Consider the following 18,093-nt stretch of genomic DNA (forward strand, 5'->3'; position numbering starts at 1 on the left):
CTCTGACTTTGAGTAACACCTAATTCTTAAGACTTCTCAGGAGAGACTTCCTGATCCCATTTACCTATGAGTATGACCCAAATTTCTCAACACAAACAGGACCAAATTCTGCCCATTTACAGAGTCAAAATGGCTCAATAATTTCTGCAAAGGGAATTTAAGCATTTTAGAAATGATCATCACTAACCTCTGGGAAAATATGGAAATAACATAATTGTACAGCCTGTCATAATTGTAAACTATGTGCCTATTTATCATAGATATTTCTCTGAGTTTATTAACATGGTTCTACTTTAATCATCATCATATTACAGGGTAAATCATTGTTTTCCTATCTTATATTCCTGCAGTAAGAGTGCCATGAGCTGATCTTGCTTACATAATTTCTTTCATTCAAAACAATTTTTTGGTCCACCAGACACCAAAAACACCCACAAAAACAACCATCTGCCCACAAAGGGCAGAAACATCTGAAAACTGAACACCCTTACTACCCCTGGTCAGCCATCAGCCGAACACTATTATATCCATTCACTGTGGTGTGTTATGCTTCACATTACTTTGTTTATGAGATGGTCCATGTCATTGTTAATCAAGATAGTAACAAGACGGAGTCCATGGACATCTCCATTTACTTCAAACCATACTGACAATCCCCTTCAGCACTTATATACATAAGCTTTTGTTCCCTTGTATATCTCCCATAGCAGTCTAATAATCTTTCCTCATACTCCATAGAGTTCCAAAACTCCCAGACACCATCTGTCCACTTTGAGTTGTATGTCTACTTAAAATCCAATTGACATGCAAACTAAATGCAAACTACAAACAGAATATAACAGCACATCACCAGTTTTAAGACACAATCCGTCAAGCATTTCTGAAGACTATAAAGGAAATATATCTTACATTTGCAAATCATCAGACATAATGTCTGATATTTAATAAACCTCTTAATAGCCTTTAGACAACTACTTAGAATGAAAAATACTGAATAATATCTTGAAAGATTACCAAAACAGGGAAGACCACAACTGCCTCACATGTAAAACATGTGCAGATACTGAATTGTGTAAATGCATATTCCACAGATAAGGAACATAAAATTAAAGAATCATCTACAGTACGTAAGAGGCCTGCAGTCTGCTCTACTTAATCAGATGACAGACCCTAACTGTGCGTGAAAGGGGACAAGCACCTATAATAAGAAACATTTAAATGGTCTCGGCGTCTCCACCAAATTCAATGACACTATATAGAGAGCGATCAAGTTATTTTGTCCTAAAAATAAGGCATTTCTTATTAATAAGATATTTCATACACTTGTGAAAAGTAACTCCTTGAAATCAATTTGTAAAACTCTCAGAACAAAGATACATACAGGAACAATGAGGATTTTTCAAACTTTAGCAGTGTTTCCATTCCTTCATCCCACTGTAATCTTTTATCCAATTATCATGTCCCACCTCTTCCTTTAACACTGATTCTATTTTCATTTTGGCCTGGATGATAAATTCTTTATTTACAAAAGACTACAAAACCAAAAACTGGACAATAAATTCTTTATTTACAAAACACCACAAAAGCTTTGGGGCCAAATTTTTTGCTGGAGCAACTCGATCAACCTCAGTAAAGTTACAGAATTAGGGAATTTGACCTTTTTAGATTCCAAGATTTGGAGAGGATTTTTACAGTACCTAAGCCCGGAAACAGGAGAGATCTTAGAAAAAAAGCAAAATTCACCACCACCATTTGGGTACACATTTACCAAAATGAATGCTAGTTACCTTTATATAAATGCCTTCATATAGAAAATTTGCTACTGTTTGTGATGCAGAGCTCTTAACAGAGCTCATTAAGTTTCAGGAAAACTTTTACTGATTTGAAAACAATGAAACTAGGATATATAAAAGTATATTGATTGTATGAAATAACACAAGCTTTATTTTTTTTAAGGAGTTAGAGTTAGCAATAAAAGAAAGCCATTCAATTCATTAGTAAAACTATTATGATAGTGTGTCTAAACAGTGAATTAATCTTGAAGTGATATTTATAGCTTGGTCATTTATTTCACAGTCTGATATACCTACATGAATGTTAAATCAAATCATTAGCTGCACTGTGACATAGTATAAATGCAAAGATTTAGTTAGGCAGGCCTAATGTCAAACCTCACTAACTAGTGTGTGTAAATGGTAACTATTGGAGCGGTGCAGGGAGAAGGAACTCAGGCACCTGCTGATTACTCCTCCCGCTCTGAGGGGAGGCATGTGATGGTTCTAACAGTGTATGCTCTGACCTGTCCCAGCCAATCCTGCTATCACTGGATGACTACGGTTATATCAGACTGACTGACTGGCACCCTCCTTGAAGAGGTAGGGAGAGGAAGGAATTGTTTCTACCCACTGCAGGCTCGCTGCTGTTTTGGCTTTGTTCTAGTCCCACTCATTCCCACCTTTATATGATATGCTGGATCTTGTAGGATGCTGTGGACTATGCTTATTGCAAAATCATATTTGCTGTCGGGAAGAGATTTTTCCCATTTGGCAAACTGGCAAATTACTGTGTGGGTTCTTTCATCTTCCAACCAGCATCCTGGAGCTCTGTTTTAGGGATTACATGACATCTGTCACAAGTTTGATATAGGCTGGGCAATATCCATCATCCTCAGGTTTGTAGAAACCAGGGCTATTCTGCAATGGAATGGGTCTGCCAGTTAGTTCGGGGAGTAGTTCCTCATTGGTTAATAGTTTAATCAAGTTGCACCCTCTGCATTTACCTACGTGTGTGTGTGTGTGTGTGTGTGTGTGTGTGTGTGTGTACGCTAAATTCATCCAGCACGTTATGTTATCACATGCTCTTTATTAGTTATCAACTTCTTGTATATCTTTCCTTCTTTACAGACAAACAGTATAAGACTGAAGGTGTCTGTATCTTAGAATGTCTTCTTACTATTTATACGGACAGTAAACGTACTGTTGGTAAGCAGGTGATTTTGCTGGAGAGGACTGAGGGGATGTGCACTCCCAAGGCTGGATTGCCCTGATAGCGTGGCATGACCAACACCATGCTGTGATCCTGTTGTAATAGGAGACTGAAGTTTCTCTTTATCCCAGGAGGATTCACTCCCACCTGAAAAACAGTGTAGAAAGATATTGTAAGTACCATAGTCTTCCCTTGAAGAGATTTTGCTAGCTTTACTTCACACTTTTTATTATCCTAAATTTCTCAATTTTTGTTTTGGAATACGTCATAGTTTATTGATTATTCAGCACCAAAATGACATGTAGGTGCTGCACCTGAAATAAATGAATAATTTAATAATAAATAATTTAGTTAAATAAATTTAATTATACAGCAGGCCAAATAACCTAACTAGAACACCGTGTTGCCCTTCTGAAAACAGAGAAAGCTAGATGTTTAAGGACAAAATGACCCAAGCAGGAAGGACTCACAGTTAGTTGTGATAACAACTAAACAGGGACTCTTCTTTTGTAATCAACACACAGGACCTCACCATTGGCAATACCCAGTGGGAGTTTTTTTCAAGGAGTTGCTAAATAATAAAATAATAAAAATTAATAATACCAGCTAGCATCAATATAGTAATAGATGGGGAAACATGTACAGAGAATATAAATGATTTGCCTAGGGCCACCGAATGGGTCAGTTTTAGCATCAGGATTAGAATTTAGTAGCTCCTGGATTCCAGTCCTATGCTCAGAGCACCAGAGCAGGCTCCTCTTAAATGCTAAATTCTGCATATAATTGAGAGATTCAAAGACTGAGCATGTAGATAGTCAGCTTTGAGGCATTCATATGTATCATTGAGATGTAATTTTTGTTCAGTGTAATTGATGTCTAAGAGAGAAAGCAAAGTATGTCAGATTAAACAATGTAATACTAATCTGTTTGTTTTTCTGGAGAGATCTTATTTTGTACTGGTTTCATGGCAATCCCCGCGTCAGACAGTTATGCACATGAATAATCACATGCTCCTCTTATTAAATCACAGTAAGGTAGAGTGTGGTAAGAATTTTGCCGTTGAGTCTAGTTCACAAAATAAAGCCTTTAAACAACTATTTGTAAAAGTTGAACATTTCAGAAACACAAAAGGGCCATAAGGTTAACATAGGTACATTTCTTTTCCTTCCATCATGGATGTTTTAGAATAGATTAAAGAATGATAAGAAACTGTGTATCTGCAGCATTGATACTGTCTAGAATTTATTAACTTGAATTGCAATTAGAATCAGTAATACATTGTTGTGATGCAATAGGTAGAGACAGCAGGCAAAAAAAATGTATTTTAATTGAAGATGAAAGTAACCACATAGAAACATTCAACATTCTTTATGGTAACACTCAGCTAATAAACATGATTAATACTACCAAATGTAAAAGACTGAAAGATCAATGATTGTGCAAAATGGGAATCACTCCATCATTTTAATACCATGTCCAAGCCATGAATTACCTTACCATTAAAGATTTGTAATTTGTAAAATGATGAGCAACACATTGACAAAGAAAGATACATTTATACAGCACTAAATTATACCACGATATAATATAATATGGCATAATTACAGCAGTGCTCAGTAGCACTGCCACTGTTAAGGTTGTATCAGCATTTCCATTAATAAATTGAATATATACTGTATGCTGGCTGTTTCAAATCACGTTGAACGGAAACTTCAGTTATTCATGTGGAACTATTCTGAAATATAAGCATTAATATTTGATAAAATATTCCTTGAGTTAAACAAGTGAGGAAAAATTATTTTCTAAGACCACTTTTTAAGAACTGATTTGCTAAATGATTTCTACCATTTTCCAGATGTTTTTTCAATATTTTAGTCTAACGTTTAATATTTTTTTTAAAAGCATTATTGTTCAAAGTACAGCTTGTATGTATTTAAGTGACCTAAATTTTCACTGGTACTTAAATATTTAAAGGTAGATTTATGTAAAGAATGTATACACATACATGTTTGTGAGATATTAATTTATCAAGGGTAGGACTATCTCAACAGTCCTTAGACCATAAACTTTTATTTTACAAAGCAGAAGGTCCAATCCTGCAAATGTTTACAAACAAGCTTGACGTTACACATGATTAACCCCACTATAACTCTCGTGCATTAAGTGTTTGTTGTTCAGGACCCCAGACATTTTCATGTATTTTCCCTTGTGATGTCAGAGTCATGGACTTCAATGGAGGTCTGACCATTTTAACTGACTGAGTCTCTGGCCCTCTACCTCCAAAATGTAAACTGATTGCTAAGGAAGTTTGTCATAGTGATTTTTCAAAAAAGAGGGGAAAAAAATCACAGTCCTTGCCTGAAAACACATCCTTACCAGCTGTGCTCTCTTCTCTTGTGGCCTACCAGTGGCCAGAGCTCCAAACTCAATTACCTACTCCTAACAGTTTATCCTTCCTTTAATACCTCACCATGGGCCCAAGTTATAATACAATCTCCCCTTTCTCTCTCCCCCTCGCCTCCCCAACACATTCCACTCAGGTATCTGTTCTTGTATTCAGTAGTAGTACCACTGCAAGTCTCCTCCACCCACACCCACTCTCCCTTGAGAAAAGAAGTCCGGCTCACAGGGAAGTCTAATGAAACAATCAAAGTTGAATGCTAAGTGAAGTTTAATTATAGGGTCTGAAATTTATATAGATATCACCACACTCTGCTGTGGTAAAGACTGACAGACATAGTTTCCATAATTAAGTTACATGGTGAGCAATTCATTGAAAGAGAAAACTATTATGAATAATAACACCTAGTTCTTACATAGCATTTTTCATCAGCAGCTCACAAAGCACTTTGCAAACGAGTATCATTATCTCCATTTTACAGATGGCGACACGGAGGCACTGAACACTGAAGTGACTTGCCAAGGTTATCTGCAGGCCAGTGGTATAGCTGGAACTAGAACTCAGGTCTCCTGAGCTTTAGGTAGTGCTCTGTTGTCCAGAAAACCTTTTCCCTGACACTACACGCACTATGTTGCAGAACTTGTTGATGGAATTGTCACTGAGCAGTTAAGGATACAAACCTTAAAAGCTGGCTTTTATCCTTGCCAGAAAATAATTCTCTCTTTCTTCATGTGCTTGATACAATATGAAAAATATAAGTGTAAATTTAATAATAAGCAAAAGCCTGAAGACACAGTATAAATCCATTCCAATCTCTACTTTCTATATCGTTCTTAGGAGCTAGTTGTATAAAAACAGGAATGAAGTAATTTTGACTTCAATAACAAAGCAAATGGCTCATTTTATAAGTTAAACATGCATAATGCAAAGGATCCAAATCTCACTCATACTCTAATTTCAGACACTTCAAAATTCCACAGAAATATTTGTGCATACACACACACACTCACACCAAATGCTAAAAGCATAATGTAACGTGCAATTATTGTCTGTATAAGAATAGAATTGTGAGCCCATCACATCAACAGTATACATATTCTCAAATTGTTGATTATTATCATAATTAGAGGTCAGTACCTACAGCAACTAAATCAGTTGTAAAATTCGAAAATCAGATCCAGATACAATTTTTCATTAGATTTTTGTTAACTGTTCCCATATTTTGTGCAGAGAGAATATGCATCATCAATACAGCAAATGCAATTGTCCCTTATAACACAAAACAAACACATGATATTAAATCCTACCTTTGGATACAATAGTTTAATAGGGCCACAACTGAAAGCAAAATTAGGCCTGTGGTCTTCATCATGTGCAAGGTGCACCATATGGTAAAAGGCAAATCGGTCCCTCCCATACAGGGTGGGGTAGGTATATATAAACAGGCTAGATAAATCTGTCTTTTGCTCAATTCAAAAAGTGTAGCCTTTGGAAAAACACAACATATTTTCTGTCATAATTAAGCTGTCGAAGACCCACATTCTTTACTAAATAGTGGTTGTGGAGTGTAAATCAAGACAATGATCTATGCCTGGATGCATGCCAAATAATGTCTCTACGATAGATGCTGAACAGGAGAGAAGGGGGAAAAAAGAATGAGAGACAAGAAAACCAACAGGCAGTATCATTTAGGGAAATGAGGCAAAAGTCTCTTACAATAAAACAGTGATGTGAGCTGGCTTATGGGTTATATACAAAGAAATGTAATTTATTACTAATTTTTAGGACGAAAAGATTTCATATTTCCATATAAAAGGTATGAAAAATTAAGCAGATTCTTAAGTGTCATAAAAGTATTATTAGGTCCTTTTTAAGTACATTTATTTGTCAAAATGCAAAGAAATGCATTTCTGAACATTACAAATAAACAAAGAGCTTCACATTTAAAATTGTCACCCCTGCACATACAACCTTCTCTCTCCCCCGCCCCCCCAAACAAAAGAAAACACATGAAGATAACTTTTTCCTATCTTGCTTCCATTCCTATTGGTCTTGACTAGGGCCAGACTCTCTCAGTCCCTTACTCAGGTTCTCAAAAGAGGAGGAAAGACCCCATCTTGCACAGTCTATGATGCCAAGGGCCTTGTACAGATGCAGTCCTCCATTCAGGTGGGACCACAGGGACTGCTCCCTCAATACACATGGTGACCACAAAAGGGACAGAGAGACTGTAGGGTCAGGTCCTGTCTACCTGCCTGCAGTACAGAGTGTGTTGGTTGCAGTGGAGGAGGGTAAAAGAGGGTATAGCCTACAGCGCCCCTGTGCCCCAAGTCACTCGTGGCAGGGGGGAGGAGGGGAGAAGAGGTCACAAACCTGTCCTGACCTCCCCTGGAGGGGTGTTGTTGCACATTACCCCATCATTAATGCTATGTTTCAGCATATACACAGAAAAAATAGATAAAAATCTAAGTACTCCTGCTGGAAGACTGCAACATGATACTACTTTATTTCTGAGAATTCAGAACAATAACACACAAGAACCAAAACCAGAGAGAGAGTAAGCAAGCAAGCAAGCAGGCAGGCAGCTCCCTAAAACTGAGAGGCACAACTCACTCCACCCTGGCTAACTGCAGACTGCCTGCTGCATGCTTTTGCTACAGAGCCCTCTAGCTGTCAAGAAGGTTCCCTCCCCTCCCCTCCGCCCTGGGGCTCTTAAAGTGAAGTGATCACTCACAATTGCAACATAGTCCTCAATACACCGCAATTACTACCTCAAGCTATCAGCTAAATAGCAAAATTTGGCCCAAACACAGAGCCTCCTTTTTTTGTGTCTACTATATGGCAGGTATAGGAGATTCTGAGTCTGAAAAGATCGCTAAGATATAAATGTAAGCCTACGTGGGGAAAGCACTGGTACATGCTACGATAAGTAAAGCCCAGGAGCTAAATGGATTTAATGAGAAAAATCTTATTGATTAATTAAAACTAAGTATTTATCATAGGCTTAACAGAAGAGTGTTAGACATAACTCATATATCAACCCAGGAATTAGACTGACATGTTCAAGTAAGCAAAGGTAAAACTAAAATAGCAAGTCCCAGTACAGTCACTTCTAAATTAAATGCTGTGAGATGTAAGTATTCCCCTAGTACTACTTTACGGCACAGTGGCTAAAGTCTGTGCGTTGCTGTTATTGAGTTCCTAAGATTAGTTCAGATGCACAGGGAATTAAATTGCAGGTAACAGAAGAAAACATGTGAAGTCAATCTAAGCAATACACACACATTTTCATTAGATGATGTACTGTGTATTTACAGTTTTGTGATGAGCCTGCAAATGTGGGTATTCACAATTGATGAGAGTTATGTAACTGAAGGGCCTCTGTTTAGGTTTCATCCACCTACAGTAAGAAAAGAATGTTTTCCGTCCATTGCTTTCTCCTTCCAGATGAAAAACATGTCTTCATTCCTCTGTAAATGCTGCTGCTCACATATTTTTTATTTTTCATAATTATAACATCACTACTGAAGATGAATTAGAAAAAGGCAAGCTCCATCTAATATACTTTGCTTCTGAAACCAGAATCTAAGAACTTTTTGATGAACATATCTTTGTGACGATTAAATGATCTGCTTAGTTTTATGTGTTGAAAGATTTTCAAAAAGTAATGCCAGCATTGCCCCTCTGCTATGTACATCGGCCAAACTGGACAGTCTCTGTCGATAGTGTGGGGGAGGGGTAATCCGGCCCAACCTTCTGCCCCCACGCTATCGACAGAGACTGTCCAGTTTGGCCGATGTACATAGCAGAGGGGCATTGCTGGCATGTGATGGCACGTATTGCATTGGTGGATGTGCAGGTGAATGAACCAGTGATGGTGTGGCTGATCTGGTTAGGTCAACCTCCCTGGCCACACTATAGCAGACCTTAAGGTGGCCATCCTGCAACAAAAAAACTTCAGGACCAGACTTCAAAGAGAAACTGCTGAGCTTCAGTTCATCTGCAAATTTGACACCATCAGCTCAGGATTGAACAAAGACTGTGAATGGCTTGCCAACTACAGAACCAGTTTCTCCTCTCTTGGTTTTCACACCTCAACTGCTAGAACAGGGCCTCATCCTCCCTGATTGAACTGACCTCGTTATCTCTAGCTTGCTTGCTAGCATATATATACCTGCCCCTGGACATTTCCACTACATGCATCTGAGGAAGTGGGTATTCACCCATGAAAGCTCATGCTCCAAAACGTCTGTTAGTCTATAAGGTGCCACAGGATTCTTCGCTAATTTAAGTTAAATTCAGTGACAGTACCTTCTTATTTGGATTTGAGTTCAAGCTATCAGCTTTAAAACTATGTGCATGGCCTAAATGAAATTCACATTGTCAGAGGTATCTTTGAATTGAACAATCACACTGTTTGAATGTATGTCTGTCATTTTATTTTTTGTTGTTATATATTTCAGAAAAATATAACTCAAATTTTGAAAATGTCTTTCATGCCCAGTTTTAATGTAATGCATTTTTAAACACACATTTTTCATGTTATTAAGTATATTTTCAGCGCACCCCTGAAAGTATTTATATGTTGTTGTTTCAGCATTGTTAATCCAGAACACTTATTGCCAATGGTCTGATTTGCAAAGTTGCTGATTACCCACAATTCCTAGAGACTTCCTGGGATTTGTGGATGCTTAGCACTATGAAAATGAAGTTAGAAATTCTGCCCTTGGATGCTTATGTGCAGTGTCCATTGACACCAACAGGTATGTGAAAGCAGAATTTGCCCCAAATAACGTAAGTACACCTTTTTTTTCAAAATCTGGTAAAACTCTAAATCATGTGATCTAAACATACACACATAAAGTTCATGAGGCAGTTTTCATATGTTAAGGAAATATCAATTTAGCCTTAAAATAACATATACAGTATTTTAAAGCATAATCAGTAGATTTTAACAGATGTCTACAATATTGAAATACAGCTCTCTGGTGTTCCGTTCTGAGTGCAGCACTGGTGTCCAGCGCTCATGGCTAGTTACTCCACCTAACAAGTAAGCTGTGGTATTCTGCACTAGTTTCAGCTACATGGATTTAAGGTGTAACTCCATGTAGTGCATAATGCAGCAGTCCAGGCTAAAATAAACAAAGACAGGAATCACGGAAGTAATGTCTGCATCTGTGAGGAAGGTTCACAACCTCTTGGCCAGATAAAAATGGAAACAGTAGCACAGCTGATTGCTACTATTTGGTCATCTAAAAGCACCTGGGACTCTAACCAGAGCACTGAGTTTCAAACTTTGGTTATAAAGAATGAGTGAACACCCTCTTTCAGGAGAGCTGAGGTAAACTCATCCACTTATTTTCCTTAGCCCACCATAATCACCTCAGTGTTCTCAGATGTCCCAGCCCATGCTCCATCTCACCGAGACACTGGGAGAGACAATCTCAGTCTCTGGGCTGTGCATAAAGCTGAGTGTATAAAGCTGAGTATCATCAGCATACTGAAAACACTTCAGCTCGTATCTCCTCACTAACTCTCCAGACAGCCTCATAAACATACTATATTAGTGGGATAACAGCAGAGACCTCAAGTACCTCACAGCAGGAGACTATCAGGTTAGAAGAATAATTGTTCAGCAACACCGTATGAAAGCTCTGATCTCTCAGTGAGAAAAAAACAATACCACCAAAGAGACCAGGGACCATAAATGTGATAACTGCACCTAACAATCTCAGTGGTATTAAAAGACAGCTCAGAGCTCTAATAGCATCAGCACAGAAGTATGATTTTCATCTGTCAACAGGAGATCATCTGCCAATGTGACAAATGTAGTTTCTGTGCCGCGTTCAGGTCAGAACCCTAATTGTCAGTGCTCAAAGAAAGCTGAGGCATCAGCATATTGTGAGAGTCATCTCATCATAACCTTTTGCGTAATATCCTGACCAAAAATGGAAAATACGTATCAGTCAACAGCTGGTAAGATTTGCTGGTCAATATCTGGCTAGTCAGCATCATGATACGGCTTTTTAAGAGGCAAAACACATACAGTAACTCCTCACTTAACGCTGTAGTTATGTTCCTGAAAAATGAAACTTTAAGTGAAACGATGTTAAGTGAATCCAGTTTCCCCATAAGAATGAATGTAAATGGGGGGGATCAGGGTCCATGTATATATATTTTTTTGCCATACAATAGAGTACTATAGTTGGGAGGTGCCCCCACCTTACCGTACACAGGCACAGCCCACTGGCACTGGAGACAATGAGGCAGGCAAGGAGGCTGAAGGTTCTGAAGACTAGGAGAAGCGCATTGCGCAGCAGCAGCTTCCCCTACTCTGCATGCACCAGGGGTGGGGGGCTCAACTCTCAGTCTGCCCATGCCACCCCTTTCTCCAAGCCCTCACCCTTAACCTGCCTCTTCTCCGCCCTCCTCCTCCCCCTTTACTCCACATGCTGTGTCCTCGCTTCTCCCCGCTCCCTCCCTTGCCTTCTGTCCACGGCAATCAGCTGGCTGGCAGCGTTCAGGAGGCAGGAGAACGGGGGGAGGAGCAAGGACATGGCACACAGTCTCCCCTTCCCTCCCCTGCCTCCTGAACACCACAAACCAGCTGATTTCCATGGCCAGGAGGTGGGGTAAAGGCAGGGTCTGCGAGTGGGCTGGAGGTGCTGTGGGGGGGAGAGGCATAGGGGAGCTGATGGGGGGCTGCCAGCTGTGGACAAAGTATGCAGCCAAACAATGTTATAGCGAAGCATTGCACAACTTTAAATGGAGCATGTTCTGTAATTGAGCAGGGATGCAAGATCAAAACAATGTTAAGCGAGAAGATGTAAAGTGGGGAGTTACTGTAGTTCTTTTACAGCAGTTGGTGCCCTGCCATTCAAAAAGGAAGCACTGACAATTTCCACCAATAAATAGCCCAGTATTTATCCATGGGCATTCAGCAGTCAGGAAGGACAAAAATCCAAAGCATAGATTGTGCCAGGGATCCTGAATCTTCCAAACCTCTGTAAGCTAAACTGGTTGGCACTCAACATATTATCCTGCTTACACACACACAGACAGTCTAGTCTGAATGAAATTAGTTTGATCAACCAAATAAACAGAAATTTCCATGTTTTAGGATGAACTCACATGAGCAACCAAATGAAGACAGTTCAGCTTAACCAGGCTATCTACCAACTAAAATGTAGGTGAAAGTCCTTTTTGATAAACTTTATACTGAAATGTCTTCCCAGTGAGGATGAGACAGTCCCGTTCTTGTTAAATTGCTGGCAAACTGTCAATTAGAAATTGATTTTTTTTAAAGCAAGCATATTTGTTTCAATGAGTCTATGATTAAAATCTATTTTGGACAAAGCAGTCTCCAAAATAATGAGACCTATAAGAATCTCAAAAGCTAAATTAAAGATATAGAAAGGCATTTTAGTCTTGAATGTATTGATTTGTGTAGCTGCATGTGTATTTGGCTGTATCATATTCTGGACTGTTCTCTAGAAATAAGCCATAAAATTGGGGAAAGTGAGGCATTAAAAATGGAGAAATCTAGTGATGGCTTTACTGGGTTACTTCCAAAAACTTATCAAGTGGTTCAGCAGATGTAATTACTGCTTAGCCATGCCAAGGTTTTGAAACGTGCCCATTAATTCAGCAATTCCCAATCTGTCCATCAGTCAGTCATACTTAAAAAATATGTCTGTCACAACTAAGGTGAAGTAATCTATTGATAATTATATAATAAAAGCTCATTTGAAAATCTGAATATAATTTCAAAACTTTCTGAAAAGTCTAATGACAGCAAAATGAAAGTTTATTTCAAAGCAAAGGACATGCTGAAGATAATCATGGACATATCAGAGTTTTCAATGCTTGTGACTAATATTAGTTTTTTAAATTTATACATGTTAAGAACACCACAATCATGATGAGAGAGTGACTTTCTAGAGGGGAAATGTGCCTGACCTAGAGGCTGTATAGGGAACTAAGTGTACTTGCCCAAAAGGTATCCCCCCACCCTCTTTCTCTTTCATGGGGCAGAGAATGGAAAATAAGTAGAGGGTCAAAGAACAATGATTTTAGAGAAAAAACTATACATGTAACATTTTATAATTCCTAAATTATTCCTATAACAGATTATTCCTATCACTATTTATACAGCATTTTTACTAGTGGGTCATGTGTCCCTGCTCAAGCAGGTCTAAATTACATCCAGTTAAAAATATTGGCGAACACTAAAATATTGTCTAGACTTGTGCTCCGACTAACCCCACCACTATTGGAAATGAACCAGTGGTTGCAGTAGTTGGACATTTTTTAGCAAAAACAAAAATCAAAATTAAAAAACTGTAGATAACATCCAAGAGATAGTCCCTTCCCAAAAGAGCCCCAAATCTTAAAAAAAGAGGAAAACACATTGGAAATAATGATGGAAAGAAAGGGTGGAATGAAGTAAAGGAAAGATAAATAAAAACAGAAGGGGGAAAAAGTGGGCCTGATCTTTAATGGGTCTGCTAGCTGCGCCGGGAATACTTTTGGATATATTTGTTTGTCTATAAAAACGCAGGGTTTTATATACACAAATTAATAGTTAACAATTACTTACTTTGCATGCAGGCTCTTTTAAGGAAACCCACTAAAAATATCACCCCGCTAGTAACATTATTATTTATAGAAAGTTTGATGCAAAAATAGCACAATAAAACACACAAAAATATGGTAATATTAATACACACTTTTCAAAAGTGCCCCTACCAACCTCCATCCTCATAATTGATTTTGCTAGGTTTGCACACATATTTATATTAAACAAAACATATGCTTCTTCCTAGCTATTTAGGAAAGTGACAAGACTGACAAAAATTGTGAACAATTGACAAATGAAATCTTTAGTACTAAACCTTTGTAGTTCAGTTTGTGCGGAATTAGCTAAAAAAGATGATAAAAAAATCTCTTCTAAATTTTAACATCAGCGATCAGACACTTAATTCCTGCCTTTCTAACTGGAGCATAGGTGCAATACTTTAACAGGAATGGATGCAGTAAACACAGAAACAATGGCTGCCAGAATGATGGGCTACATAAAATATAGATTCTGTTCTTCTAGGATTTAGGGGTAAATTATCCTAATACAAATGAATTGCAGAATTAAAAATGTCAAGAGTGTGTGCAAACTGAGTCCTGTTCTGGGTGGTACTAAATGACTTGTGCTCCCATTGACTTTAGCACTTTGTCTATGGAGGTCAGCACAACATAGTCTGATCTATCTGAAGGAGAATCAACCTCTGCATTCAAACCAGTAAACTATTACAGGGGAAAGGTTCCATTTTGCATTAGCTATCTTATCTCCAAAGGTTTAATCCTTAACAATTAATTTTCTTGCTTATATAGAAATAGCATTGTCCTATAATTAAGTATTTTTTTCTTTTTAATTATTTGGAATAAAAGAGCATTTTAACTGAGCCCACTGTTTAGCATACTAGTACTGTACTGATAGGAGTGAACTCAAAATGTTCAGAGATTGCATTCAGACAAGTACCCAGAACACTGGATGCTTACATGAGCCACAGAAAAATAATAAATTTGCAGAACCGGCTGAGCATTTCATGAAAACAGGCTTTTCCCTGAGATTTTTGGTACTTCTTACTTCACTTTTAAATGCAAATACTTGAGCATTTCTGCTTCTAGTGTCTAAGTGAAGGAAAATGGCAGACATAAGTTAAAAATAACTTTAATAAAGAATTATCCAAACTTATTCAAACCTGAAAAATTGGTTCGAATTCAAATAAAGTTTTAATTTAAGATTGAAGGTCAGTTCTTGCATGATCCCAATTGGCCCCTATTTACTATATGGCAAAAAGTAGCTGGACATCCTCAATAGATCATTATATATTATATATCATTATATATTAGGTAACCATTATATATTGTATTAGGTAACTGTTACATATTATATTAGGTAACCAGCTAGTTAGGTAACTAGCTGGATATCCTCAGTAGATCATTATATATTATATATAATTATATATTAGGTAACCATTATGCTCTTCTTGATACAGGAGAGAAGGAATCACCCCCTACAGTAAAGGAGGAGAAGCCTCGTACCCCTAAGGCTGGGAGATCTGCTGCCACCACTAAAAATAGGAAACGTAGGGTAGTGGTGGTCGGAGACTCTCTGCAGAGAGGGATGGAGGCGCCCATCTGTCACCCTGACATTTCATCTTGGGAGGTATGCTGCCTGCTGGGGGCCTGTATCCGAAATGTTACAGATGCATTGTCGAGAATTGTCCAGCCTTCTGACTACTACCCCATGCTACTCATCCATGTGGGCACAAATGATACTGCGAGGTGTGATGCTGAGCGGATCAAGAGTGACTACAGGGCTCTGGGAGTACAGGTGAAGGAGTCTGGAGCGCAGGTGGTATTCTCTTCGATTCTTCCTGTCAAAGGTAGGGGCCCGGGCAGAGATAGATGCATCATGGAGGTGAATGCCTGGCTGCGAAGATGGTGTCGCCAGGAGGGCTTTGGCTTCCTCGACCATGGGATGCTATTCGAGGAAGGACTGCTAGGCAGAGATGGCATTCACCTTTCGAGGAGGGGAAAGATCCTATTTGCACACAGACTGGCTAACCTAGTGAGGAGGGATTTAAACTAGGTTCGACGGGGACAGGTGAGCAAAGCCCACAGGTAAGCGGGGAACATGAAGACCTGGGAAATGGGTCGGAAACAAGAGGGAGCATGGGCTATAATGGCACAGAGAAAGGAGGGTCAGGGCAAAACTGAGAGGCAAGATCAAACCAGTATCTTAGATGCCTATATACAAATGCGAGAAGTATGGGTAATAAGCAGGAAGAACTGGAAGTGCTAATAAATAAATATAACTATGACATTGTTGGCATCACTGAAACTTGGTGGGATAATACACGATTGGAATGTTGGTATGGATGGGTATAGTTTGCTCAGGAAGGATAGATGGGGAAAAGGGGAGGAGGTGTTGCCTTATATATTAAAAATGTACACACTTGGACTGAGGTGGAGATGGACATACAAGACGGAAGTGTTGAGAGTCTCTGGGTTAGGCTAAAAGGGGTAAAAAACAAGGATGATGTCATGCTAGGAGTCTACTACAGGCCACCTAACCAGGTGGAAGAGGTGGATGAGGCTTTTTTTAAACAACTAACAAAATCATCCAAAGCCCAAGATTTGGTGGTGATGGGGGACTTCAACTATCCAGATATATGTTGGGAAAATAACACCGCGGGGCACATACTATCCAATAAGTTCCTGGACTGCATTGCAGACAACTTTTAATTTCAGAAGGTTGAAAAAGCTACTGGGAGGAAGCTGTTCTAGACTTGATTTTAACAAACAGGGAGGAACTCGCTGAGAATTTGAAAGTAGAAGGAAGCTTGGGTGAAAGTGATCATGAAATCATAGAGTTTGCAATTCTAAGAAAAGGTAGAAGGGAGTACGGCAAAACAGAGACAATGGATTTCAGGGAGGCGGATTTTGGTAAGCTCAGAGAGCTGATAGGTAAGGTTCCATGGGAATCAAGACTGAGGGGAAAAACAATGGAGGAGAGTTGGCAGTTTTTCAAAGGGACACTATTAGGGGCCCAAAGGCAAGCTATTCCGATGGGTAGGAAAGATAGAAAATGTGGCAGAAGACCATCTTGGCTTAACCACGAGATCTTGCATAACCTACAAAATAAAAGGGAGTCATATAAAAAATGGAAACTAGGTCAGATTACAAAGGATGAATATAGGCAAACAACCCAGGAATGTAGGGGCAAGATTAGAAAGGCAAAGGCACAAAATGAGCTCAAACGAGCTATGGGAATAAAAGGAAACAAGAAAACTTTTTATCAATACATTAGAAGCAAGAGGAAGACCAAGGACAGGGTAGTCCCACTGCTCAGTGAGGAGGGAGAAACAGTAATAGGAAACTTGGAAATGGCAGAGATGCTTAATGACTTCTTTGTTTCGGTCTTCACTGAGAAGTCTGAAGGAATGTCCAACATAGTGAATGCTTATGGGAAGGGGGTAGGTTTAGAAGATAAAATAAAAAAAGAGCAAGTTAAAAATCACTTAGAAAAGTTAGATGCCTGCAAGTCACCAGGTCCTGATGAAATGCATCCTAGAATACCCAAGGAGTTAATAGAGGAGGTATCTGAGTCTCTGGCTATTATCTTTGGAAAGTCATAGGAGATGGGAGAGATTCCAGAAGACTGGAAAAGGGCAAATATAGTGCCCATCTATAAAAAGGGAAATAAAAACAACCCAGGAAACTACAGACCAGTTAGTTTAACTTCTGTGCCAGGAAAGATAATGGAGCAAGTAATTAAAGAAATCATCTGCAAACACTTAGAAGGTGGTGGTGATAAGGAATAGCCAGCATGGATTTGTTAAGAACAAATTGTGTCAAACCAATCCGATCGCTTTCTTTGATAGGATAACGAGTCTTGTGGATAAGGAAGAAGCGATGGATGTGATATACCTAGCCTTTAGTAAGGCATTTGATACGGTCTCGCATGATATTCTTATCGATAAACTAGGCAAATACAATTTAGATGGGGCTACTATAAGGTGGGTGCATAACTAGCTGGATAACCGTACTCAGAGAGTAGTTATTAATGGCTCCCAATCCTGCTGGAAAGGTATAACAAGTGGGGTTCCGCAGGGGTCTGTTTTGGGACCAATTCTGTTCAATATCTT

The 18,093-nt window shown here is 38.8% G+C and overlaps 1 protein-coding gene across 3 annotated transcripts in view; it reads right to left on the reverse strand.

Annotated features, from left to right (window-relative positions):
• The window catches only part of DACH2 (dachshund family transcription factor 2), a 536,716-nt gene that overhangs the window by 95,594 nt on the left and 423,029 nt on the right, over positions 1-18,093 (reverse strand). For 2 of the 3 annotated variants that reach the window (XM_030575787.1, XM_030575786.1), the window contains one exon: positions 2,977-3,132. The exons of the other annotated variant lie outside the window; for it this stretch is intronic. In XM_030575787.1, coding sequence (XP_030431647.1) covers positions 2,977-3,132 — 156 coding nt within the window. The remainder of the gene's footprint in view (positions 1-2,976; positions 3,133-18,093) is intronic. 3 annotated transcript variants of the gene reach the window in all.

Source organism: Gopherus evgoodei, chromosome 9 (genome assembly GCF_007399415.2).
Source record: "Gopherus evgoodei ecotype Sinaloan lineage chromosome 9, rGopEvg1_v1.p, whole genome shotgun sequence".
NCBI classification, from domain to species: domain Eukaryota; kingdom Metazoa; phylum Chordata; order Testudines; family Testudinidae; genus Gopherus; species Gopherus evgoodei.